Raw genomic sequence first — 27,827 nt, 5'->3', positions numbered from 1 at the left:
TATATAAACCTGTTTTTGTTGTAGAAATTAATACTTTTATTTGTAATTACAGTTTGGTATTTTCTTGCAATATAAATTTGCAATCTCAAAGTCAACTCCTTATTTAACTGTTAACCGCATATAAGAACCTGCTTGATCTTGCTTGGCTAGACAGGTTCTTATATTTTTGGGTATTAAAATGGCAAATTTCTGCCAGCAGGTTCTTAAACCACTAGGTTCTTACACGCGGGTTTTTACTGTATTAAGCAATGAGAATAGAAATCATGTCTTAGAGACTACGCGATACGTACGCGATAGTGTGCGCCACTCTTCAAGTTGAGGTGGGTCGCAAAAGCCTTAAAAGAACTATACTCCAGTGCTGCTTTCAAACGTTTTTATTCGATCTCTTCAGTCGTGAGACTTGCTTGCTATTCTTTCTATTTTGCTGTCAGTGTTTGGTCGTATGCAAAAACTACCTTCATACGGGACCTTCTACAAATTTCCGTAGTAACTCCACGTGACATACCTTTCTTGCGCGTGTGTAGATGTCGCACCTTTCTGTCTCCATATCGAGGCTGCTTTACTCCGCAATTTGAAAGAGAGTTTCGCGCGTGGTCTGGGTTCATCCCAAAGTTGAGGTGATAGGAAGGATGTGTCAGTGCGAGCTGATAATTAATTAAAAAACAAACAAATATTTTTTAATTAATAGGAAGGTATTCTAATATTCTCGTAAAACTAAAATCAAAGTCGAACTGTAATGCAACTGTAATGAGTCAATTAGATCTCAAGGTACCAATATGCGTCTCCTGTCAAGCGCGGGAAAATATGCAACTGGTGTTAAGCGCGGGTAAAAGAGCTGGTTGTGCCAAGCGGCATGCAACTGGTGCCAAGCGCGGGAAAACACATAGATGTAACTGGTTGCCACAAACAAACAAAAAACACATTCAGTTGGTGGCAAGCGCGGGAAAACACTTGTCAAGCACAGGAAACTATGCAAATGGTCCCAAGTTAGGAAATACTGAAACAACTGGGCCCAGTTGCTCGAAGCATGGTTAGCGCTAACCCGGGTTAAATACCATGACGACCTTAACCAATGGTTAGCGCTAACCATGCTTCGAGCAACTCAGCCCGTGTCGAGAGCAGGGGAAACGTGCGTAATTTAAGCCAAGAATACTTTGGGTCTTAATTGTTTTTGTTTGGTTGAAAATTTATTGCATCCAGTTCTTGTTCTGATTCGCCATGTAGTTTACCTGAAGTGAAGCCCGGTCTTTGAACTCGTAGCCCATTTTCTCGTCCAGTGAGTGCAGACACATGTTGTAGCGAACATGATGAACTAACACTGGGAGCAGTAGGGCGTGCTGAAAGTACAGCAAACGAATAAGAAGTTTTTAAGCTCAATTTGAGGCATCACACTTCCACACTCCTCTTACTTAATGTCGATAGAAAAATAGGAACCAGTTGAAAACCATGTTTATTTAAAATAACGAGAAAGAGCTGTTCAGGAGCAACCTTTCCGTATACGTTGAAAGAACTAGTATAGACACATTGACAAAGAAAAAGTAACTAGAACTAAAAATCCTCCAGTGTGTAAACTCGTGAAAACAAGATTTGACACATCATTTCGGACAGAAAGAAAAGTCAGTGAAGGACTGCCAAAAGAATTAATTTTAATCTACGATCTAGTATTACCATTATTTCACTTAAAAAACCTTTACCCAGAAATGATTTTAGCCAGAGACAAAGGTAAGGAGCAATAAGAACGCTGAAGAATTTGGGTGAGGTCGCAGGTTGTTATAACTGTTGTTGCTTTAATTTTGTTTTTCAGGAGACGATAATTTTTAAGCAGTGTTGTGACTACAGTCCCGGCCCCGGTTGTTCAAAGAGCGGATTACTCTATCCAGCGGATAAAATGTTCTCGAACCAACACATTTTGTCCTCTGGATAGCGACTTATCCGGTCTTTCAACAACTGGGGCCCGATGAATACCATCCGTGGCAGCTACCTTCATGTAGTTTACTCGAGAAAATCAACAGAAACACACCTGGCAGATATCAGATTTGAATCCTGTTTTGACCATGCCTCTACTGTTCACTTCCACCACCACATCACGACGCATGGAGCTAAAACAAAGAAACAAAAAAAAACTCTAATACAATTCCATTTATGCCATGAGGAAGATCTTTGTAAGCTAAAATATTACACTACAAAAAGGGAGGAATCTGCTCCTGCCAAGACCAACGTGGCTTGAAACGATTTTCATTAATAACCCTTGCTTTCTTTTATAGTTAGTACAGACCCAGTTTAATTTTGAAATCGCATGTAAGAACCTAGTTTACCAGCTCCCAGATGGCTTGATAGCTCAGCTGGTAGGAGAATTGCACCACTATTTACGAGATCATGGATTTAAGTCTCAGTCGAGCCTTTTTATTTTTCAACTACTATTTTTTTAACTACTAAAGTCGTTAATATCATTCTGAAAGTCTATTAACTATAAAAAAAAAATTTAGCCCATGAACAGCTCCGTAGTGAGAAATGGGATTCACAGAAAATCAGCGAGCGGAATAAAATCAGTGTTCATCACGTCACAGCATATTACTATTATTATTATTATTATTATTATTATTATTATTACTTTTTTTTATTTTTTTTTTTTAAGGTTTTGCTTCTTTATTTTCACCACACACGTTACAAAAAAAGCAAAACAAGAGTACGAAAGATACATATTACAATACATTTAAAAATACTAATGACTAAATGTTACAGTTTTTGCAGTTTACAACGCGAAAAGAAAAAGAAAGATCTAGTAAATGCATTTCTAATAATGTAATGTACGCGGAGTAGGACATTTTGGTAGGTAAGAGCATCCTTTAAAGCGAGTATTTAGGATATAAGTTATGAAAAGCTTTCTATTTGATATTTGAGAGTGATATCATCTTTGAAACCTTCAAGAGTTATTGCTTGAGAATGTAGCTTACGAGAATAAATATAATATCGCATGAATAAAAGGGTATAATTGAATTTTCTGGTAACTTTTTTCCCATGTTGGCTAGAAAGCATCCCTAATAGCGTTTCTTCTATCGAGGGGGAGAAATGTGAATTATTTGAGTTGTTGAACCATTGAATTACATTAGCTATAAACACCTTTGTGAAGTGACAATGGAAAAACGAATGATCAATAGAGTCAGGGTCACCACAATAGAGGCACTCATCGTCATCTTTTATCCCAAATCTGTGTAATTCTTTCTTAGTTACAATGATTCTGTTTATGAATTTGAAATGGAACTCCTTGGGTTTATTCTCCTTACAAATTGTCTTCAATGATTTGAAAATTGTTTGCCAATCGTTGTCACTTACTGACAAAGACCTGCTCCATTTCATCGGGCCAGTATGACAGCGGGGACTGCCATTGATGAACAACCAGTAAAAATCTTTTGCCTTTATTTTGTTTAGGTTTAATTGAGTATTATCATTAAGCAGGAATTGAAAGGTGTTATTATTATTATTGTTATTATTATTATTATTATTATTATTATTATTATTATTATTATTATTATTATTATTATTATTATTATTATTATTATTATTATTATTATTATTATTATTATTATTATTATTATTATATAAGGGTTTCTGATATTATCACCCTGAACCATTTCAACTGGTTGTCCTTGACAGGTTTAGATTTTGTGACGAACATGGAGCTAAATTTGTGGACGTTCGGTTGATGAATAGCTACCTTGTTAGGCGCATCTTCTCAAGTTCAATCTTCAACAGAAAAACAAACAATTAGTTTTCATTTAAATAACAAGACAATGCATTTCAAATAAGATTGTTTAACTTTGATTTTCTGTCACCTTCAGTTTAACAAGCTTGTCCTGATTCTTACGAGTCGGCACCGCACTGAAAGATATTTGTGATAGATTTAACTTGATACGACACAACAAATGTTTTCATTACATTAACACGTTCATCTAGTCACAAAAACAAATTCATATTTGAGGCTAGAAAATAGCACAGTAAAGTAGAACAAACATCGGGATTGGAGAAAAGAGGATCAAAGCATAGTTGGTTTTGTCTCTCCTGCGATGCATCCCCCCTTCAACACCCCACCCCTAAATCGTTCATTTCACTTTTTTTAGTTTTGTAGGGCTCAAAGCTCACAACGATCACTCGAGATCAGTTGGTTTGAAGAATTCTCACAGTTTATATGTTCGCAATATTTGATGAGGCACCTACTAACCTGCGATTGGTTTAGCAAGCGAAACGAAAATTCAGTCTGATTCCCTTCGAGAATTTTAGCGAGCGACTTACATATTAAGAGCGCTGTTAAAATCGGGTCTGGTCGCAGGTTTAATAGGCGCGTACAAGAAACTGAGGAAAACAAACTGTCAAGAGTAGTTCGAGTTTAAAAACCAACAGTTTTTCCGCATTAATACTTGCAATCACAAGAAGAAAATGTTTACTGGCTGTCATCACTGCCGATACACGGCACTCCATGATTCATATTATGTCAAGCAAGTAAGCAATGCTTCGACGTCTGTGAGGAATTCACGACAATATCTAATATAAAACCCACAAGAATAACTAAATGCATTAGGGTAGTGAATGATGTTTAACTGACCAACAGCCATAATTGACTGCAATGCTGGGACTGTGGTAATTGAAAGATTAAGGAAATTTGCTTACGTGTTTGAGATTAGGTTCCTCAGCTTGTTGTGAGTTTTCAGTAACTTTTGATACCTGAAAAGAAAAACGCACGAAGGTTGTTCAATATGGCACTCTTCTAAAAGGTAAGAATAAGTTATACGCAGAACTAGATAAGCCACATGGGCGAAAAAAAAGTCACTCCGTAGAGCTGCGAGTAGTATGGTGCACTTAGTATTACACCCTACTGCGAATGAATTTGAACTCCCTGGTAAAGATTTATCTCAGGGAAAAGTAAAGAAACATGCCGGGAAGCAACAGATAAGCAAAAATATTTCAAAAGTTTTTGTAACCGTCTTTCGAATGGTATAGGCCATTTTCATGATGGCGTCAATTGACTACAACTAACAGAATTCATTTCGTTTTCCTTTTCAAATTCAAATTTTGAAATCCCAGTGGACAGCAAAGAACAGTAGCTCTGATTAGCATGAGAAAACAAAAACCAGAAGGATGTCCTATTATGCAATCAATCGTTTTAAAATCTGTCTTCGGAAGCCTTAACTTTTGGTCACAAATGCTCCCAGAATTCTGTAAAGCAGAAGCTCCATGAATGTGAATTTTTTTATTGCAGTGGACGGGGAACTCTTGCGCTCTCGCCACAATTTCTTCAGCTGGATGCGCCCTTGGGGGCTCCTCCCAGAAGAATGCATAACAACCTATGCGGCAACGGATTGGCTGCTGCAGGAGTTTATGAGCAAACTGTTCGAGGGTAAGGGCGATGTACACCAATGGTGGTCAACTACTACTGAAACCACTTAAAGGAATGTTCGTAAAATTTGGCAACAACAGAGAATGACCATTGATTTCTGGGGGTGTCTTGCCAGTTGCTTCAGATCACTGTCTGTGAACTGCTAAGCGTTTACAAGAACACATTTTTAGCACAGTACCTTGTTTACCTATGCTAAAACTACTATAGCCTCCTGAAGGAAATCTTTCAATTGGTTTCTGAGATTAGAACAACTTAGAGCTTGCCGAGCATGCTTGTGTCACTCACTAAATGATACATCATTCTCATCTAGAACAACATTACTTGCCAATATTCGCCAAAATGATCACTGCATGCTTGTATTCTTTTGAACTTCAGCCTTAAATATAATTACTATCATGCGACAACGGTTAAAACGCTGGTAGAAGTGTAAAAACAGAAGCTCTTACTTAGGATCTCCCGCAAAACTCATCTGCACTGGTCTGATACTGTGATGGACAATATAAGGGTACACCTGCTAGAATTATACACAAACACTGTTAAGTAAGCACTTTGCGATAGGAATTCAAGTTGAGTAAAATTTTGTTAACTTTGTTTAATGTTGTCCCAAACTTATAACGAAACATTGAGCGCCTTCCATTCTATTCGGCCAAACGTTCCGGTTTGAGGTTTCAAAAATTAAGGTGCCAAATGAAACGGTATTTTCCAGTTAACCGTAACCGACTTGAATATATATAAACCCGTTCATTCACGAGTTTTCCACGTACACCGAAATAACGCAATCAACTTACCAACCTCTCCTTCTCTCGCTCCTTGGGAAGTGAAGAAGAGAGACACTGGGAACAAGGTTGTCAACTTACGTGGGAGGAAATGGACCCGAGATGGAGTAGGAACTTTCCGGTTGTTCCGGTTTTACAGAGCGTAAGGAAAACCTCGCGAATTAAGTATACCCAAAATTCCAAAATGTTATGCTGGAAAATTCCATTCTATTCGATTCCCCATGAGGCCTGAATTTTCGAAATTTTTGGTCAAAGGGAAACCACACCAATACCGAGCAAAAATCGGGTGAAATTTCGAACCCGCAAATTTCCATGTCTATCCTTTTACAGTCAACCCAGGTCACGCGTGAACGATATTTTTGAAATCTGAACGGAGTTTTTAAATTTACACGTCAATTTTGAAAATCGCCAACGAGATTTCAGAGTTCCCGTAAAAAATTTCCCTAGCTTATTGACGGTATAAAGCTATGAATTTTTCTTTACATTGCAAAATTGAAGATTTCAAGAATAACAATTGTTTCCCAAGTATTTTGAATCTTTTTATCAGTTAATGCGTCTTTTTCGGAACGATTTCCAGAAAAATGTCCAACATTCCATTCACACGTCGGACATTACAAAGAGAAATTCGAATGTTCATTTCATTCTTGGAAATACTGTTCACATGTGACCTGGGTTGACTGTAACAGGTATTTTAAGCGACTCTTTCGTAAATAGCATTTATATTATTGTTAACATTTAAAGGGAAAAAAGAAAAAGTAACATAATCAAAACAACACTAGATTACAATAATAAATCTCTGAGGTGATCATGTTTTCTCTTTTTTATAATTACGGTACGTAACATGGTGCTCAGGCACTCCTTTCTCACTCACTCAACTTTGTGCAGAATTTCTTGATGTCATGAAAATGGCTGTTGCCTAGCTGTATGCCCTGCAAGCCATGGTTTCTCCACCGGACGCTACGCTACGAAAGGGTGGAGAAACCACTCCTTGCAGGGTACATGGCTCTTGCAGGCAACAGCCATTTTCGTGACATCAAGAAATTTTGCACCAATTTGAGTTGCCTGAGCATTATATTGCGTAAATGTAAGAAAACAGATCGCGCTAACTAATAGGAGAAAGAGAACACCTAGGAACAGGGCTGATAATCTCCTCAATCACCAAACAGCTACCCACCTTGCTTTTACATGAGCTGTCTTTGTCCTTACAGAACTGTAGGTCATCGACCCTGAGAGCTGCGGGCTTCTGTTGTTATAAAAAAGACAAAACTCTTTTCCGTTAGAAATGAACTGAAGACATACTAGCTGTCTAGCAAGGCTTGGGTCCACAATGAAGTGGGAAATTTTGGGGGCATAAAGGCCGATTTACACGGTACGACTTTGTCGCACGCGACAAGCTTACGACAGGCCTACGACACGAATTGTTTCGTATAAATCAAACCTACAACTCGCTTAGGACTGTCGTGTACGTCACAAAAAATGTCGCAGGATTTTAAACATGTTTTAAAATCCTATACGACAATCGTAGGTATAGGCAATGTTAAATCACGAGAGTTGTGTGCGATTTTTTGCATGATGTGAGCAGCGCGCGCTCTAGAAATCGCATGCGACAGTCGTAAGCAAAAGTTGTACCGTCTAAATTGGCCTTAAATCACCCTTTAGCGTTAAGGCTTTACCAGGTATGACTGTTAACCTCACCTTTGCAGGGTTCATAACAATGGCGTTCCTACAGGATTTGTTGTACTCTTCCCATTTTTCTTTGCTGAGATCAAAATGACTTAACTTCCAGAGAGAAAAGAAAAGCATTTGTTAATGAATGAATGTAATCAGTGAAACCGTTCAGGACATGGAAATGAAATCACAAATTATCTGAAAAATTTTGATGATCAATGGTACTTCACATCAGCTTGAAACAGAACATCTATTTTACATACATACAAAGCAGAAATCGAAAATCACTTAAACAATTTCTTCAGAAGTTATTTAATGAGCTAGTTGCAAATCACTCATGTAAACTACTGGTGCTGTCATTTTTTGGCAGACTTTACAGTTTTGTTACAAAGAAGGGCAGAGCACATATGATGTCAGCATAGAGGTTCCTTGATGTGTTTTATGCTGACATTGCATGTGAGAGACTCCCAGGAGAGACTGCCCTTGTCAATGGCTACCCTGCTAGCAGAGTGTTTCTTTCTGGAAAGTCTTTTAGCATCAGTGTACGGAGTCGTTCGCGTCTCTGGTATTTCGCGTAGTTGGCTTGTTAACATCTGTTTAGCGTCCCCAAGCCAACTACGTGAAATACCAGAGACGCAAACGACTTCGTACATGCAAAAGAAATTGCCAGAAAGAAATGCTCTGCTAGCAGGGTAGTCAGTGGCTCTTTATGGAGGATAAACAACAGTTCTATTGTAGATTTTGGTTGTGCTAGGGTGTTCCAAATACATTCTGCTATATTAACAGAACAGAACAATCTTCCAACACAATAATTTCTTGACTCTGATGATGACTTTCACTCAGGTTGTTGAAACGTCAGTCAATGTCACCTCAAACAGTCCTTTTCAGGACTACACTCACCCAGATGACCATAATTCACATACTAATGACAACAATTTCTGTTTGGTATTTTTGTAAACTATGTACTATGGTTTCTCCCTGTACATTGTTGAAGCATTCAACTTAATTTTTTACCTTTACAAGAGGTTCAGCTGAGTTTAAAATATGAGACAACACCTGACTCATAGGCAGAAGCTCATGGCATGCCTTGGAATCATCTGTGTCTAGATAAGGATGAGGAAAAGAACATTTCAGTGAAATCTGATGCGCTAACCACTACATCTCCACATGATGGTTATAATACCTACCACAGCTTAAAGGGGTGACTTTATTTTCATTAAATAAATTATTATAAGGTAAAGACATTTTACAACCAGTACTGCCCTTCTTTTATTAATAGTAAATCAATATAATTTCAAAATCTGGGTACAAGTTGGGTAATGGTAGTCTGCTCCAGGCTCTCAGTGTACTGCGACAGACGCGAAGGAGTGGGCGAGAAGAACAAAAATATGGGGGGAATGGGGAGAGTCCCCCTTGTTTTCCATCGTTCTCTCACCAGCCCCTTCATGTCTCCCGCGATACAACAAGAGTCTGGAACGGGCTAGGGTAATAGTATTTACTAGTGTAAATAGAGATGACCTTTGAATTAATAGAGAAGCTCAAGGAAGTATTGCTCTGAAATTCAATTTGAGGAAACATCTGTACAAATAATGTCCATGTACTGGTTACTTGGTGCCACTAAAGTATGGGTGGTATTTGATACTCGTACCTAAACTTCCTCAAAATGTTTCAGTGGTGGAGTATGCAGCTAGCCCACGAGAGCAAGGATCTTTTCCAGTGGCAGGTGAAACAAAAGCAGGAAAAGGCAACTGCTCTCCCAGGCTAGTATGCAGCTTACCTCTTGAAAACCTTTCTGTCTTTTCAGGCCAAAATATGTGAATTTTGCTACCAATAATTTTTACACCCAAATTTGTAATTTGCATACCTGACCATTCAGACTTACTCCATAAACCAACCAGCCATTTTCAGACTTGAACCTTAAAATGACAACCATTTTAGCTCAAAACCCAAACCCACTAGGGCTACAAACACCCATTTACCTTACAGAGTGGAATAGTCCTTCCCATCACTCCCCCCCCCCCACCCCACCCTGCCATAACCAGGCAACCTGTCATGAACCTGACATTTACCTGACCGTCTATGAACAAATCTTGGCATAAAATGGTAATGCTGACAGGAGTCTTGGACATTTCCTGTAAACCAATGATCAATTAAAATGATTTTAATCTTGCACATGTATCTAGATTAAACGCATTATTTTCTATCAATAAACTTTCTTTCTGTGCAGTGAACACAAAAGCTTACCAGGCAAATTCCAATCACCTGTTTCAAAGCTCACATGTGCAACAAAAGGGCCAAGAATAGTTACATACCACTTACAGTCCAGTCTGCCAGTTCAAGCACTTTGTAGAAAAGAAACTGTGAGAACAAATCAAGGTCCTTGATGCAGAAATTCTGAAATAAAAAGCAAGTTGAAGTAAAAAACCCAATGGAGAAAACACAGAGCCAAAACAGTCTTGAGTCACAGAATCAGTTGATAGGTGCATAAGCCAAAAGTGTCGATTTTTTATTGATTATTACAAGTGACAATTTCCAGCAGATTAGATTCACATGGGGAGAGGTGCAGAAGGAGAATGAAAACCATTCAAATTGGCATGATACTGTTGTGGCCTAAATGACTGTGACTGACCCACTGGAGGGTGACACAGATGAGTGAGAGAAAGTGAATTAGAGAATTTATTTCCTGATACGTCCTCACCTCTGGCATTGGCTGACTGATAACGTGAAGAGTGTATTCAATGTTGAATCGAATCACAGAGCAAAGAGGCACCTGCAGAAAATGAGATGTCAGCAGTATTGATAAATTATTGTAATAAACTGCAATCTCAGACAAAACTGGTGATACACTTTGAATAGACCATAAAGCACATATGTCAACAGTATGCTCCATTCCCATCATTCCTTGTAAAATTGCCCTTCTGCTGCCAAAATTCAGACCTTCACAACTACATTGGATGAGAGGAACGGGGGGGGGGGGGGGGGGGATTCTGTGATGTTTTTCATTTGGATGATTTAACTGTCCACTTCACCACTTCTGCCTACTCAGACATTTGAGCACCATTTTAGACTGCTGGATGCAGTACACTGCTTGCAACCACCTCAGAAAGTTTGGTTAATTAGGATGCCAAAAAGTTTAGCTTACAAAGAGACTGTACTAACAAGATGGTAATTCTAGATCTTTTTTTGAGCCCTGAATTGGCTTGAAAAGATCAAAATTGTATACAATAAATGTTTATTCCTAATGACTCAACACTAGCAGGTAATGTTTTTAGGGAATGTTACATTGAAAATACTCACTTGCTCCAAAGGGTGATGGCAAAACATGGAGAAACCCTCAAATGTGTAATCTTTCCCTTCAGCATGGATTATACTTGGATTGGAGGTCTGCAAAATGGATTAATATTGTGTTTATGATCAATGGGCAAAATGAAGGTAGAGCATTAGGAGGAAGCCAGCCTTGTACTGTGAATATGGACCAAAGAATCCCTTACACCATACAGTGTACACTGTAAATTGTCATGGTGTCAGTTATTCTGTTGTTAGCATACGTACCATACAAGTTTGAGACTAGAACAGGTCAAGAAATCCAACAGCATTATTCAGCTACAAGCAAACTACAACTTGACAACTCACATTGCTGGCTGATGCAAGAGCACATGTTAAGTAAAAGCCAATTGTTAACATGAGAATTAGACTATATGCAAGAACACCACACATGGGATTTCAAAAGTTGCTTCAAATTAAAATCCTATGAAATATATCATGTGTCATGTGTGACAGTTATAAAAACCCAGTTGTAAGTTTGATTTACTTTTAATTAAAAAAAATCAAATCATACGCCTGTGATCAGCACGTAACATGCAACAAAGTTGCACTATCCAAATGGCCTGAAGTAAATTTGCAGAACTCTACATAACAGTTGTTAGGCAATATCACAAAAAACACCACTTATAGAAAGCAAAACTAGCTTTCACGATCCAAAAATTTAAAGCATCACAAGCTTTTGATTCCTTTCAATTTCAGAATCTTTTTCAAGTAAGTGAGATGTGAGTGAAAAGTGCCGGGGTGGTTTACAAAATTCACTGTGAGGACTGTGAGGCAAACATACACATCAGAAAGACCAGAAGAACCTTCGAAACCAGGCTCAAGGAGCACAACAACACCAGTCGAGCCTCGTTAACAGCCGTGGGGGAACACCTGAAGAGCAGTCTTCCTAGATATGTCTTCAACAACAGTCACTGCGAAGGAAACTGACATCCTGAGAAGGAGGTTCAGAGGGACCATCGAGATTTGTTTGTTTTCTAAACTTCAAATTACAGGATCAGGAAAAAAATCTATTTCCCAACATTTATACTAATGGAAGAAAGGAAAGTGACATACCATAAAATTGGTGTGCGGTGTAACAGTCAGCCAGTAATGATGCAACTTGTCAGCATTGTTTGTCAAGGGATCACATGGTGTTATTACCTAATAACAACAAGCACATCAAAGACAAATTAATTAAGTTTGACTTAATAAACTGATGTCTTAATTTAAAGCCAAGAATTAACACCGAACAAAACACATACTGTTTCACCAGGGTAAACACCATGGCGGATTCCTTGCTGTTTGTCAGATGAACTACATCTGCAGACTGGGCCATCGTTTGTCTGTAAAAGTGACACATTAGCAGGATACAAAAATGTAACAATCCAGAGAAATAACTCAAATCAAGAAACAAACGTTAAAAGAACTTGATAAAGCAGCAGAAAACTAAAACCTTTTCGCCAATTAGGAAAAGTCTAGCTAAGACGTTTTCCAGACTAACATAGCACTGTAAGAATCCCAGTTTGATGTTAAAATATAATTTTCTGATAATTTTTGCTGGTGCTTTGGCATGCAGACTTTCAGTTGGACTTACAGTTGGAATATCAGAAGGTAGCTGGTTTGATTCAACAGTGTCTATTTGTTTCCTGAGACAAGAAACTTTCTCAGTCTCCACATTGTCAGGTGTATATTGAATGGGTCCAAACGACAAAACTCAGGGAGTTACCCAGGGGCAGGTACTCCTGCCAAAATTTTCCCTGGGAAATCTTCAAGTGATATGTATTTTAATTGAGGCATACCTCTCCTGCTTCATTAAACCAAAGTTCAGGATGAAGTCGACAGGGATCTTCTATCTTTCTTTTCCTTATCTCTGTAACGCCAGCATCCTTGTGCTCATGCTCACATCCTGCATTATCGTCATCATCATCACTAAGGCCTCCACCTGCAATACTGTCATCATCATCATTATCACTATCAGAGGTGCTGTCACTCAAAGCATGACTTTCAATTTCACTGCTGTCTTCATCACTGTTTTCTTCGTCATCACTTGGAAAGAGTCGTAGCCTTGACTTCACTTGGCTCTCATTAACATCGCTTTCACTCAGTGATTCCATGTCACTGTTATCCCGATCTTTCTCGTGAACAATCCCACTGCTGATACTTTCATCATCACTATCATCTTGTTCCAGGGATGCCATGTTTAATATCTCCTTCTCAAATCTGTTGTGTAGTTCAGTGAGTTTATCTGTCCCTTCTACATCACAATTATCAACCTAAAGTCAAAAAAGCAAGAGAACAAACAATTTTTCTTTGTTACCTGAGACCGCTAAAATATAATATAAAAGACAGGAACACGGTCATGTATATGTTGTGAGGAGAATGCTGCTCAATAGCTTTCATTGTCAAATATATGAATATATTTGTATACCCTTTGATGTACACCACTGGAGAAGTATGCTACAGAGGGAAGCATCCCATTCAAATTATTACACAATATGGGGATAATGCATGTTCACAAACCTGATAATAATAACAACCCTTGGAAAAATAGATAATAGATATTCAAGAAATTTATAAATACCTGGTCATTCTGTTTCTTGGTGTAATACTCCTCTGAGATCATGTACTTCATCACTCGTGCAATGTCAGGGGGAGGGGGAGAGAAACAGCGGGAAATTCTTGGACTTCTGTTGCTGTAGTTCCTAATAACGAGAATGAGTAATAATGAGAATAAGTTAGTATAGCATTATCATACTTTTAACCTATTTCATACTTGATAGTTTGAACTGAAACCAATATTTATTTCTAACACTCTGTTTGTAGGTCCCACTGAATTCTGGCTGGCTGTCAGGGATACCCCACTAAATAAAACCTATGTCATTGTCATTAAAGGTAATCAGAGCCTGGCTTGCCAAATCCTCTAAGGATCATTCAATATTACATTCCTACAATGATATGTATAAAAGACTTTTTAGTGAAGTTAATGTCATTCACTGACCTCCTGATTCCTTGCCCTCTACCTCTTTCACCATCTCTATAAAAACCTGTCCTTGCGTGTGGATGAGATGAACTTGTTGATCTCCGTTGTGCTGGCTGACTAATGGGGCTGAAGCGCTGATGAGCAGGGGGTGGACGTAAATTTGTACCCTGACCAGACGTGGCAACCGGCATCTGCTTGAAGCCTCCACTTGCTGCATTCCTCATCTGTTTCTCTATTATGTGTCTGTCCAAAGCTGCAGCAATAGATCCTTGATTTAAGCCAAGGCCAGAAGGTTGAGGACTTCTTGGGGGTAACTGTGGGCTGTTGAAGGGAGAAAACTGCTGAAATTGGGGAGGGATGCCCCTTGGAGAAGGTACACTAGAAGGCATAGCAGTAGGTCTCTGGTTTAAACCAGGGACAGATGTCTGAGGATTTCGCCATGATGGACCGTTGAAAGGTAAAGTCTGCTGTGCTGGGGAAGTAATTCCTCTTGGAGATGGCAGAGTGGTTGGTATCAATGGTCGCTGAGGTGATGGGAATCCTCCAATTGATGGGCTGTTAAAGGGAGAAGGAGGCTTTGCTGGGGTTGCCATTCCTCTTGGTGAAGGACAGGTAGCTGATACAAATGGTTGTCGGGGAGGTGATAAGACTCTTCTTGGAGAGGGAACAGTAGGGGCTATAAATGACTGCTGAGTTGGTACTAGAAAACCTCCAGGAGGAGTTAACGCAGAGGATATAAATGGCCTTTGGGGTGGGGGTGGAGATAGAACCCCACCAGGGGAAGGCACAGTAGCTGATACAAATGGTCTTGGGGATGGGGGTGGAGAGAAAACACTCCCAGTAGGGGATGGCACAGTGAAAGGTGAAATTTGTCTTTGCGGTGTTGATGGAATCCCTGCAGGAGATGGTGCAGTTGGAGATACAAATGGCCTTTGGGTTGGGAGTGGAGATGGAACTGCGCCAGGAGTAGGTACAGTCAAGGGTGTACACGGTGGCTGAGGTCGCGTTAGAACCCCTCCAGGGGAAGGCACAGTAAACTGCATAAATGGCCTCTGTGGCGAGGATAGCGCCCCTGAAGGAGATGGCATAGTGGATGGTATAATTGGCCGGTGTGGTGGTGTTGTAACCCCTCTGGGGGAAGGGAAAGCAGATGGCATTGATGGTTTTTGAGGAGATGTCACTGCTACTCCAGGGAAAGACGCAGTAGATGGCATAAATGACTGTTGGGGTGTCGATACAGGTGAAGGTTGAGAATTTCTAACTTGATACAATGGGCTGCTGAAAGGCAGAGACTGTTGTCGTGGAGATGGTATTGGCGATCTGTTTGCAAGCTGATTGGTAGGTGGTGTCATCTGTGAACTCTGAGAAACTGGCCGTGGGTTAAATGGACTGGGGAATGTGGGAGGAGATCCGAAAGGTGTAAATGATGGCACCCCTTCTGGCCTGGCTATTGGAAATTGCATTGGGGTTGCTTGAGGAATCTGTTGCTGAACTCCTGGAGGAGGTTGTGGCTGATTTGCCTACAGATACAATATAACAATAATATGTAACTGATGGGGGTAAATTAATGTAAATCAATATTAATAAATGCTATTTCTTAAAACAATCACTACAAAATGGCATACACACTGATTTTAACTGGTAACACTAAAATATTTTTAAAATTTAAAGGTAATAAGAGTTTTTGCATAATTATGAGCTCACTTTTATCACTTAAATGTTGAGTTTCAATATCAAAATAGCAACAGCCCAGACTTCCAAAATCAGATAAACTTTAGTCTGCCGACAGAAAACTGCTACAAATAATAAAATATTGCACAGTTTTGTGTAAAAGAGGCATGACTTTTCTGCCATAAAATCAAAATTGCTCCAAATGGGCCCTACTTTGACTGGTTGTGGTGTGAGAAAATTAGCCGTGTTTTTGAGCAAAATGTTAAACTTAGGGTGCAAAGAAAGTCAGTTTTACGGCTTGCCATTCGGGCAACCTGTAGCTAGCATGTACACGCCCAAAAGTCATTTCAACCAGCCCCAAAAACATTTTGATGCGCTGGATTGATCACACAGTTCTTCTGTCATTTGAATTCCTCAATAACTTCACATGCCCGTGAACAAAATTCACTAGCCCGATACCAAAATCCACTAGCGGCAGGCTATCAGAGACTACTTTCTTTGTACGCTGAATGAACAACAAAATATAACTTTTAATTTTTCTAAAACACATAGAGGCAACCTATACAAGGAGATACCGATGCTCAACTGATTTTCTTTGTATGTGAGACTAAACCAAGTCAAGCAAAGCATTGATAGTTGTGAACAAAAGAAATCAGTTAAGCATGTGTAGCTGTATCTCTAACTACTTTTTTTTTACTTTTGGATTGAAATTATTTCAATTTAAAGGCAAAAAAGTCACATTCGCGTCTTTGCACAAAACCCTTTAACTGCTTGAGTTGCAAAACCAAGACTGGGAATTTTTTCTTACAAAAACATTGCTAGCCCCTTCCCTCTATCAAGTCCAACAGAAAACAAGTAACAAATACCACCCACACTTTAGCAGCAACTTTTCTTTTTTAACTCTGACCAACAGAACTAACTTCACCACTCAGCAAAATATAATAGTCAGCAACAGTACCCAATGTCTGAAGTTATTCTTACATTTCATTGATTAGTAATTTGAACGAATGTAGTCATCATCTCAACAGCCGCAAGCTTAAGTATCAAATCTATTAAGGCTGAACAGTTTGTAACAGTATTTGAGTTAAGCTTACCCGAGGCGGGAAACCACTGCCTACAGCCGCTGCAGCAGGTGACGTGATCGGCGAAAAATAAGGAGATCCCCACATTGCTGATTTTCTCTCCTCAAGAAATTCTATATCTTACGCATAATTATACGTATAAATAAGACTTTCCAGGGTCCACAAGATAAAATATTTTTGCTCCATGTTGAGCAATGATGGGCAAACTATTTTATGTCTGTTCAATAAGAATTCGCCATCTTGATTTTTCAAAATTGTTTCTAGTTCCAGGCTCCGTGGTGTATTTTCCTAGAAGACTGGAAACAACTCTTCCTTTCAAAAGAGACGAAGAGACTTCTGGGTAAAATTCCAAGATGGCGGCCGGAGCAGGCGAATGGTGTTTGATTGAGAGCGATCCCGGTGTTTTCACTGAATTGATCCGTGGTTTTGGTACGTAGCTTAATTTTAGAAAACTTTGTCGGTAAAATCTTCAATTTTAAGTTAATTGCACTGCACACCGAGGAAGTTCAAATAAGTCTTGAGCGCTTCCTCATATTATGACATTTGACGCATTGGCGACAAAAAATATGAGATGACCTGTCATTTCGCTGCCCTTTGAAATTTTGATGCTGAAAATGTTTCATACTATTTCGTCCGGTTCTTTAGATGTTCAAAGTGCCTATGGGCAAAAGGTATGTCGTGTTTTCAAACGGCTCTGGCGTCTGTTACGGTAGTCGAAAATGAATGGTTTTTATGGTTTCGGCGCTTGCGCACGCAACTAATATTATTAGCCGTCGAACAGTGAAAAATCTTAAGAATATTGTGGCATTCCAGGGAGAAGCCTTGGCGTTGTTAAGATTCCATTTCATTACTAGGAATTTTCCAATACCGTATTCCATTACTTAAGGATTTTTTTTTTTAAACACGTGATTGTCAAAGGGGTGACAATGGAGTGTTTCTGTTTCAGGACTGTTCCACAGAAATTTGATGTTTTTAAAACCAAGGGCTTGCATGTTATCTTTTAAGAAAATCAAATTTCCAAGGAGCAACTATCAGCCAATAGTCCTGAGACAGAAACACTATTGTTTTTTTTGTTCACCACTCAATTTTCTTCCACACAACGGCCACAGAGACTGTCATTTCAAATTTACAGGTCACCAATTTGACCTTTAAGGTGAAAGGTTCAAATGAAAAAGATGAATAAACACTGCATAGGATAAAAATACAATGAAAGCAACCTGTTTGTTAATAAATTTGAAGGATTAATGGGTTTTTTTTTATGCAGATTAGTATTATCCATCTGGGCGTTTTCGCCAGGTGGATACTATGCACTGATAGTGTCTCTCTGTGGGTGGACACTATCATGTCACATTATCAATTTAAACCAAAAGATTTAGTGGTAAACTATAATTATCCTTGTATCTGTAAGTATGCTTGACATTTTTTCATAGATGATTTTGGTTCTACCATTTCATTACCTGTAACCACATATGAGTATCAAAGATTGCTTGTTGAGCTTATCCTGACATCCATGATTACATCTGACATTTTTAGGTAATGTCTAAAAAGAAAACTGTAGTGTACACATTAAAATGTTAACATGAAGCCTACAGCCCTCAACAGTAAAAAAAATGCAATTTCACCATGCCGTAAGTACCTATAGACGTATATAAGATAGTTACTCCAGGGAAAAGGGGCTTTTACCTTCGCTGTGTGGTTCTGAACAATTTTGAATATTTAAGACAATATTTGCAAAGTGAAAAATGCAGACACTATTGATGCACAATGCAGAGCTGAACTTTTTAAGATAATGTTTGTGATCAAGGATGTGTTTTGTAAGCTAAGGTTTCAAGTCTGGAATGTTCATTCTCTTCTTCTTTTCTTCTTTTCATAGGATGTGCTGGTGTTCAAGTTGAGGAAATCTACAGCCTTGATGAGGCATCTTTGGAGGATTTAAGGTACATAGTGTTACTCTTGTTTTAACTTTTACTTTTTTGTCATCTTTGCTTGTTTTAATCTTTTGCTATCCCCAGACCTGTCCACGGCCTGATATTTCTCTTCAAATGGAAGCCAGGAGAAGAACCCGCTGGTCCCATTGTACATGAAAGCAGATCACTGGGAATATTTTTTGCAAAGCAGGTTAGTGTAAATGGGCTCAATGAATTTTGCTCCACTCCGTTGGGTAGTTTGGGGGTAGCTTTTCAACTACTTGGCCAAAAAAAACTGATGTTCCCCCCATTTTGCAGCAAGCCCTTCAATTGTTTGAGAAAGCAGGAGTTCAAGATAGCCAGTAGTAAGCTACTGTAAACAGCATATAAGGGAAATGATTTCTACATGATGGGAGATGGATAATAATAATTATTATTGTTATTGGTTTGAAATACCAGTAGTTGGTGTTTGAGATAGGAGACCATGTCTACGGCAGTTGACTGGAATAATGTTATGATTCCAAGACTCCTAAGGTACTTCAAGTCTTGGAAGTTATCATTCGCATGGAATTTGAAAGTATGGACAAATTTTTTTTTCTGAACTCTTTCAGGTGATTACAAATGCCTGTGCAACTCAGGCAATTCTCAGTGTGCTTCTGAACTGCAATCATCCAGATATGGACCTTGGACACACGTTGTCAAGCTTTAAAGAGTTTTCAGCCACATTTGATGCTTCAGTAAGTTTGGTTTCTGTTTGGGAGTTTTTGTTCATGCCATCATTGAATCACATATTTACCCTCTACCCTCCCCTGGTGTTACAGTTTTGTAATAGTTAGCAAACCAAAATTTCTATGAGGCTTTCAATCAGAAGATAATGTTGGCTTGGTGGTTCGACATTAGGTTTCTCTCTGCATCGTGATGTTGTTTCCTTAGACAAGAAAATTTGCTCCACATTGTCTCTGTACAAATGGGTATGAGCAACATACTGCTAGGGGTAACCCTGTGATGGACTATCATCTTATCCAGGATGGAGTAGCAATACTCCTAGTTGCTTCATGCTCAACTTCATCCATTTTGCCTTTAGCAAAAGCACCCATTGCTAGGCATCAGGCACCCTTCTAAGCAAAAAAGTGGACAATCATTACTCAACAGTTTGAAATTAAATATTGTGTATATTATTCTTGTCAACAGTTAAAGGGCCTAAGCCTCAGTAACTCGGATGTCATTAGGAAAGTACACAATGGCTTTGCCAGGTTTGTCAGTTATAACTTTAATATTGTTGAAAGGAATCAGCTTTAATAAACTTCTATGGATTGGCATAAGTGTAGTTTACAAGAATATTTTAGGCAAGCATATTTTACAGTAAATTTGACTTTAATTTTTGATCATTCTCTGATTTTAGCATTAACATAAGGTTTTAAGCCCTAGCAGTGATCAGCATCAAATTTCTCGTTGTAATATCAATGCTTGTTCAACCCCTGAGGTCAACTAGAATTAAGGGCATGATCACCCAAGGTGAATTTTCTTGATATTTTAATGACTTCTCCACAGTACTTTTATAAGAAAAGTATGGGGACAAGATAGGAGAATTTGTTCTTTGATATGATATTAGGGGTTAAAGGGTTAATGTGAACTTGAGATGCACAATGTAATAACTGGCCTTAGTGTGCCTATTGGTTTAAAACTTTTCTCTGGTTTCCAGGCAACAGATGTTTGAATTTGATGCCAAACTCCCACAGAAGGATGAAAATGTGTATCACTTTGTAGCGTACGTTCCAATGCATGGCAAACTGTATGAACTGGATGGCTTAAGAGATGGACCTATTGATCTTGGTATTTAAAAGCCTCTTGTGTAGTAAAAACAATTTTTTAGTCGTAGCACTGGATAGAAGCACAGATGTGAAACAGGCTTTTTAGCCGGAAAATGAAATTGAGCATCCAAGGGCATGTTTCTGGTAAATTTCTTGAAATTTGGAAGAGTATAATAAGTGAATTTTAAATGATTTTTTTCTAAACATTGGGGATGTACAGGATTTCTGGGCACCCTTCTGGCTAAAACCTTGATATGGAACACCTACATGCCACATGTAGAACTCAAATAAACTGTTCTATTATATTTTAAACCTTTCCCAAGGGCATTCCTTATGTTTTGAGCTGCACGTTTCATTGGGCTTCACGCCTGGGTAAAATTTAAGAACAGCTCTCTCTCAAATCTGTCGGCTGACTGTTGGTAAACTGTTGGCAGTCAGTTTACCAACAGATTACCGACAAGGTAAAATGAAGGAATTGAATATTAAACAAACCAAGTAATGATTGTCTTACCTTGTTTCTAGTCTATTCATTCAACTGTAATATTTTTTTTGCGTTATTTCCGTTAAACACATTTTGGGTAAAAGTGTTCCAACAGCCTTGATCCGTCGGCTATTTGTCGGGCAACTGTTGGCAGTTTGTTGGCCAACTGTTGGCTGTTTGTCGACCAACTGTTTACTGACAGTTGGCCGACAGGTTTATGGGGGAGCTGTTCTTCAATTTTTCCAACACTTGTAACAGACATGTTGCTGGGTAAAATGAACAAACAACAGTCAAGGCTACACGTAAGGTGCCACCAAGTGTGTTCAGCTGTAATAGGTGCTATGGGTTATGGCCCTTAATGAGCAGCTATGACTAAAGGCATCAATTGTCAGGTCAGTCTCTGCATCATTCATTGTTGTTTTCTAAGTCAAGAACTTAACTGCACAGTAAATTATTGTTCTTTTGCCAAGTGCTAAGGTGTGTAAATGAATATTGTCAAACTGTTAAGGTCTATCGAACAAAAATAGGATCCATCTGGGGGTGGGGGGAGAGGTATTACTCTTACAGCTCTCGTTGATTCTTGCACAGAAACAAGTAACCAGCTACAGCTGTATGCAGGCCACTTGTGGCCTATGTCCAACTTTTCCTAACCTACCAGTCACCAATTATTTTGTTCATTTTTCTGTACAACTGTAGAGAAAAGCTTAGCAGCCAGTTTATATGGTAAGACATTTATACACTATGTTTATAATACATGTAACTATCTCTCCAGGACCCTGTACTCCTGAAAACTGGCTCACTGTTTGCAAGCCCATCATAGAAACAAGAATGCAGAAGTATGTACACACATTTGTTGATTTGCTATTCACTTGAAAAAGTCACAGTATTTTTTAAAGTAGTGCAGTTTATTTTATTCTTCAAAGATTGATTTCCGCATGTTTTTCTACTTTAGCCTTCATTTTTAATAGTAAAAAATATCTTATCTTTGTGAGCTAAAACAAAGAAGGGAAGCAAAGAACATGTCATAAAATGCTGCCTATAACACCTGAAAATTTTCCCATGACCATCAGACACAGAAAAAAGACAGAAAACCTTTATTTTTTTTTTACATTTTATGGGCTTAACACAAAAATGAGTCTGATCTGTGTAAGAAGCATCCTCAGAGACCCAGGGGCAGTCAGTCAGGGGCGAAAGTGGGAAGTTGAAAGTTTTCAAGAACGAGCGTTCTTGATAACTTTTGTTGTGCCATTTTTGCCCTCAGCTGACTACCCCTGGGTCTCCGAGGATGAGCAAGAAGGGACAGCCTTAAATTTGATGCAGTGATGGACTTTTTTATTTTGGGGAGAGGGGTGGGTAAATAAAACTCCTGTCATTAGCTATTGTATTGGAGGAAGATATCATGCACAGCAAGAGAAAGTAAAGAAATGTCTTGCAAACGGAAATCAGTGAAAGAAAATTCCTACAAAGCTTTTATACAGTTAATGCAATTTAACGTAGTTAACAACAAAGAGGATCTTGTGTTCATGCGGTCAGGAGACATGTATAGTGTTTACACAGGCTGATTTTCCAAAGAAAGCCCATTGTGTTGATTAATCCAAGCGGGGAATTACCAGTCATCTTGTGTTGAGCGTGTTTCAGCCAGTATGTTTCCCCTTCCCTTCTCCTCTCCCTCCCTCCCTTCCTATCTTCTTTTGCTGACTTGTCAGGGTGACGGGTGCCTGGTTCCCTTCCATGGGGGTAGATTTTCCAGCCAGGAGGGCGGTATTCTATCAAGGGGCTGGCTGCCAAAAGTGGAAGCCCCTGATGATCCATCCACCCAAGCTTCATTGTAAGAGATGCAGGTGTTAAACTTTTTTAGTCATGAAAACAATTATGAGGAGAAAAAACAATTACCTGAACCTCTCTCTCTAGCACATGAAATATTGAAAGCACATGTAAAGAAAACTATTTAGTAAGCTATTGTTTTTAGATTGTCAAACACATGCAACAAAGACATGAATAAACCCATGACACCAACTAGATGCTCTACTTCGGGTGCTTTCCATTTGTCACAACTGGCCGGCCATACATGTCAATTCGTAAATGGAACTGTACCGATTTGAAAGATAAGTTTTTTCCTAGTCCTTCGAATTTCTTCAAAATAAAATGTACCAGTTTCGGAGTGGTTATTTTTCAAGATTTTGCAGCACCATCGCTTTAAAGTGACGCGTTAGAATTACAGACTGGCTGGCCAGTTCTGACAGATGAAAAGCGCTCAGTAATAAATTGTCACTGAACCTGTTGTGGTTTTTTGATTCTCAGATACTCGGCAGAGGAAATTCATTTTAATCTGATGGCAATAGTTTCATCAAGGAAGGCAATTCACCTCAAGGACATTGACCGACTAAACCAGAGAAAAACACAGATTTTGGACAAGGTATGCGAAGCTTATCATTTTATGCAAAGTCTGTCTACTTCCTAATTGAAGTACAACTGTAGGTGAAGTTGGAGAAGTCGTTTGCTTTGGTTTTGCCCTACTGCGCTCTGTGATTGGTTAGCAAAAAGCATCTAAATAGTTGGAAGTCGGATGGTATTTAGAGCGGGAGGAACCAGAGATTCAAACCCACGACCCGTTCTGTTTACTGTCGTTACCGTAAAACCAAGGTGGATTATAAAACGATCTTCCTAATTGAAGTACAACTGTAGGTGAAGTTGGAGAAGTCGTTTGCTTTGGTTTTGCCCTACTGCGCTCTGTGATTGGTTAGCAAAAAGCATCTAAATAGTTGGAAGTCGGATGGTATTTAGAGCGGGAGGAACCAGAGATTCAAACCCACGACCCGTTCTGTTTACTGTCGTTACCGTAAAACCAAGGTGGATTATAAAACGATCTTGGTCTGAATCAGAAAAAAGCTTATTTTTCCTGGTTGAAAATGGTTACAATCTGGGTTGGTCGGAGTGGCTGTATGGAGAGAAAATATTGGATCCGATGTCTTAATGCCACTTTGATCAATTTTAATGCAGGATTGAGAACATTACTGTTAAGTTTATTGTCACCGCAGTTTTCTTCTACTTTTTCGTAAGTTCCCAGGTTAATGTTTTAAGTCCGTTTTGTTGTGTTTTTGTAGGTAGAGGAATTAAAGAGTCAAACGTCAACAGAGGTGAGGAATTGTGATCATCTTCTTTATTAAAAAAAAAGATGGTCTTTAAAAGTAGCCCTTGATAAAATGTAAGAAGAACTTTTCTACCTTTGTACAGCGTTATGGCATGGTGTAAAACAATTGAAGGATTTAACAATTTACATAAATGCAAAGACACAGTTAGAATACAGTGGACGTGTGATTCCGAATGACTTTTCCTGTTGCTACCCAAGACGGAGACAAATCTGCTTCAAGATACACATGGAGCCTTGTTGACTCACAACTAGTTCGCTCAGATGTTCCAATTTTGTTTTATTGTTAGGGAGGAGAGGCAATGGAGACAGATCAAATGGCTTCTTCAGTGAGCGAATTACAAGCTATTATAAAGAACATTGACGGTGAGATTTCAAGATTGCAGACACTTATCGTAACGGAAGACGATAAAATGCTGCGATACAAGGTAGGTCCTTCCTTTTTAACTTGTTTGTTTTTAAACATTTATACGGCTAAGAAAGACACAACAGCATCAGCAACACAATACTACTTAAAAAGCCACCGTTACACGTTGAAACATTTAGCTGAAACTTGTGTCAAGGGCGTAGGAAACAAGTTTCAGCAGGCGTTGCATGCACCGTGTAACATGGTCAGTTTCGTGAAACTTTTTCGAACTTCCGCTGCGAGACAAGTTTCGGCACGAAAAGTAGAACCGCTTTCTACTTCTGCAACGGCTCGCAGTGGTGAAAAAACAAGAGTTTCACCGTGTAACACCAGTTCGTGAAACTGGTTTCGCAGCGCCGTTGCACACAAGTTAAGCTTCAAGTTTGAACGTGTAACGGCAACTTTACACAAAAATCTCTCGGTCTCCAACTTGTGTGGGTTTTTTTTACTACAATTCTTTTCTTCTCTTTTACGTGTATTTTCAATAAACAGAAACATGGTTGCTTCAAATATTGCTGTTAGTGACACAATTTTATATAATTTTCCTTTTATGCAGGTTGAAAACATCAGAAGAAAACACAACTACCTGCCCTTGATCATGGAACTTTTAAAAGTTTTGGCCAAACAAGGAAATTTGGTACCGCTTGTGGAAAAAGTAGGTAGATCTACTTTAAACCTTAGCATAAAAAATGGAAGAGGTGTTGAATCAGCAGGCTCGTATTGTGAAGTAATCTTAAAATGCAATTACATATTTCATTGGAGTACCTATCTTTCGTGCATTATTTTCAATCGCTCATGCAATGTGACAATTCTTTCCAGGTATAGGGTACGGGGGATAGTTTCATCGGCTTTTACCTGGGCCAGGGAATTAATAGCCTGATTCTCAGACGGTCCAGGTCGCTCGCGGCTACACACTCGCGAGCGACCTGGACCGCCGGTCTGAGAATCAGGCTAGGGAAAGAAGTGCAGAAAGGAAAACTTGCAGATTTTCTTACTTCTTAACCTCGAAAGTACTGAAATATTTCCTCTACAGACTCAATTTTCAATTATTTTGAGAGAAAAATTGTAAATCTTTTGTAATTTTATGGGACACGTTTGACAGCTTTCCATAAAAAATAACCACCGATCGATAGAAAAGCGGATTTTTTCGTTTGCTTTGTATCGCATACCTGGCCTGTCTTTGTACTTATTTTTTCACTTTCAACTTATTACTAATTTATTTATTTTCAGGCAAAAGAAGAAGTACAAGCCAAAAAAGCAGAACAAGCCAAATGAATAGAATTCTTCAGCTGCGCTCAACAAAAAATATATTCTTGACCGACTTTTGTGAATTTCATTTGCATTAATACCTGTACAGTTGCAATGTAAAAATGAAATAAAATTTTCTGTTCATGTTTTACATTCACTAGTTTTTCTCTGTGTCAGGTACCACCCGTTGGGTCTAAGCATTACGTCAATAGACCCTCATCACTCGGCGGCCATGTTAAGTCTCGTGGGAATAAAAAGCTTTGTTTTCGCACGGCAAGCCTTGGCCAGACGCGAATTCAGTGCGAGGCTTGCCGTGCGAAAACAAAGCTTTTCATTCTCCTGAGAATCAACATGGCCGCCGTGTGATAAAGGTCTATTGCACACAGGATGTAATGAGCTACTGTTATGGAATGGACCACTTCCAAGTCACTGAGTATACATATTTTTGAATGCAGTTTGTAAAACAGGCGTACATATTTAGCTGAATTTTTTAAAAGGTGACCAAATAAGACCAATGAAAACTTTAACGCTTTTCGTGAAACGACACCAAATCATGGATTTTATGGCTCCGAGAAGGTTTAGAATAATACAAGAGAGAGACGAAAAGAGAAAGATGAGTGCGAAAAATTGACAAGAAAAGTTTCAATTTTTTAATGTAATATTCAAAACACGAGCAGCAGTGTTTTATCGGGATTTAAAACCACGAGGCGCAGCCGAGTGGTTTGAAATCCCGATAAAACACGTGCTACGAGTTTATTGAACGGCTTCAAAAACATTCCTGGAAAAGCGTGTGTCAATAGAGTTCATAACAATGATGCTTTTGTGAACGTTGGAAATTAGCATACGAGAAAAACATTTGTTGGCTTCACACTACAAGCTAAGTTAGTTTCAAGTAAGTACTTGATTCGAGTGCACTTGAAAATCTCAAGTCGCACTTTAGAAAACTTGGCTTCACACCTGGTGACAAAGTATACACTTGAAGCACAAGCTGTCAATCATCGTTCGCGGTAAAATCAGAAATGCCACTGCTCGCCGGAAAATCATGGAGCCTTTACAACGGAAAAACGTTTTATGTTGTTTACTCTTTATTTTGTCTTTAATTTTAACTCAGAGAGTTTTAACATTACAGGAACTGCATAGGTACTTCATTGTTTACGAGTACTTGGCAACAAAACAAAAGAACAGGCGACATCTTCTGAACTGAAAATCGATGGTTCAGGTTGTCGGTAAAGATGAAATTCAAATAAGATCGTAAGTTTAAATCGGCTTTTCCTTCTTTATTATGTTTACTTACAAAAAAGACTGTTCCATGGAGTCCTCAAACTGTGAGGCGTATCCCCAGCCATCTATTTTGATTTTTTTTTTTTTTTGGATTAATTTTAGTTCACGGCAAAATGTTTATCTGTCCTGGCACCGCAGCACGTGGCTTTCGGTTGGTTTCCCTTTTCCTATTGGTCAAGTACGTTCTCAAGTGTGGTGTTGGCCATACTTGGCGGCGTACTTCGGCTTCTTTGAACTACGAAAGTTTCCATGGTCACTAAGTAAAGTTCAAGTTGGTAGGTTTTACCCCTTCACACTCAGAGTAGGTTTCAAGTGCACTTAGATTATACTTACAAGCTCCAGCCTGAAGCCCCCTATTAAATACGGGTTTTAAAACCACTGCACGTGATGTTTTATCGACCATTTGATAGGCCAATGAGCATAAGAAATATTAAAGTGTTAATGAGTTTTTGAAGTGAAGTTTGTCACGTATTCAAGCAGTAAACACAGACACGGCCGATCAGTCTCCACAAAAAAAAAACAACAACAGTAAACTCACAAAAGAACTTATCAGCTTTGAGCTCTCAAAGTGAAACCCTTATCTTAAACAGACATTTCTTATTTTTTACGTTTTTATTACCGCGGTTAACCAACTGCCAGTTCCCCAAGTCTTAACCCAGAGATTTAAGGC

At 38.9% G+C, this 27,827-nt stretch overlaps 2 protein-coding genes across 6 annotated transcripts in view; one reads left to right on the top strand and one right to left on the bottom strand.

Annotated features, from left to right (window-relative positions):
* LOC146461854 (uncharacterized) overlaps window positions 1-17,130 on the bottom strand; it is a 30,435-nt gene extending 13,305 nt beyond the window's left edge. For 3 of the 5 annotated variants that reach the window (XM_085086227.1, XM_085086229.1, XM_085086230.1), the window contains exons 1-20: window positions 16,888-17,130; window positions 14,141-15,642; window positions 13,724-13,844; window positions 12,942-13,415; window positions 12,405-12,485; window positions 12,217-12,303; window positions 11,134-11,220; window positions 10,535-10,606; window positions 10,149-10,230; window positions 9,906-9,968; window positions 8,851-8,939; window positions 7,864-7,947; window positions 7,343-7,411; window positions 5,839-5,906; window positions 4,666-4,719; window positions 3,834-3,879; window positions 3,716-3,744; window positions 2,021-2,099; window positions 1,230-1,337; window positions 506-644 (exon numbers count right to left, since the gene is read on the bottom strand). In XM_085086227.1, coding sequence (XP_084942353.1) covers window positions 506-644; window positions 1,230-1,337; window positions 2,021-2,099; window positions 3,716-3,744; window positions 3,834-3,879; window positions 4,666-4,719; window positions 5,839-5,906; window positions 7,343-7,411; window positions 7,864-7,947; window positions 8,851-8,939; window positions 9,906-9,968; window positions 10,149-10,230; window positions 10,535-10,606; window positions 11,134-11,220; window positions 12,217-12,303; window positions 12,405-12,485; window positions 12,942-13,415; window positions 13,724-13,844; window positions 14,141-15,642; window positions 16,888-16,962 — 3,409 coding nt within the window. In that variant the 5' untranslated portion in view covers window positions 16,963-17,130. The remainder of the gene's footprint in view (window positions 1-505; window positions 645-1,229; window positions 1,338-2,020; window positions 2,100-3,715; window positions 3,745-3,833; window positions 3,880-4,665; window positions 4,720-5,838; window positions 5,907-7,342; window positions 7,412-7,863; window positions 7,948-8,850; window positions 8,940-9,905; window positions 9,969-10,148; window positions 10,231-10,534; window positions 10,607-11,133; window positions 11,221-12,216; window positions 12,304-12,404; window positions 12,486-12,941; window positions 13,416-13,723; window positions 13,845-14,140; window positions 15,643-16,887) is intronic. The other 2 variants (XM_085086228.1, XM_085086231.1) reach the window with 1 other exon arrangement.
* Window positions 17,131-17,210: 80 nt separating this feature from the next.
* On the top strand, window positions 17,211-26,027 carry LOC146461853 (ubiquitin carboxyl-terminal hydrolase isozyme L5-like). The gene is made up of 12 exons (XM_085086216.1): window positions 17,211-17,304; window positions 18,749-18,812; window positions 18,888-18,993; window positions 19,394-19,519; window positions 19,974-20,035; window positions 20,485-20,615; window positions 21,847-21,910; window positions 23,376-23,490; window positions 24,179-24,211; window positions 24,513-24,650; window positions 25,185-25,283; window positions 25,859-26,027. Exons 1-12 carry the CDS (start codon window positions 17,229-17,231, stop codon window positions 25,901-25,903), a joined length of 1,059 nt encoding a protein of 352 aa, XP_084942342.1. The 5' UTR covers window positions 17,211-17,228; the 3' UTR covers window positions 25,904-26,027.
* The last annotated feature ends 1,800 nt before the right edge of the window (window positions 26,028-27,827 follow it).

This window comes from Pavona decussata, unplaced genomic scaffold, assembly GCF_977016875.1.
Source record: "Pavona decussata unplaced genomic scaffold, jaPavDecu1.1 SCAFFOLD_193, whole genome shotgun sequence".
Taxonomy (NCBI): Eukaryota; Metazoa; Cnidaria; class Anthozoa; order Scleractinia; family Agariciidae; genus Pavona; species Pavona decussata.
Note: the sequence above shows the minus strand (reverse complement) of the source record. Positions and strands in the feature narration are given on the sequence as shown.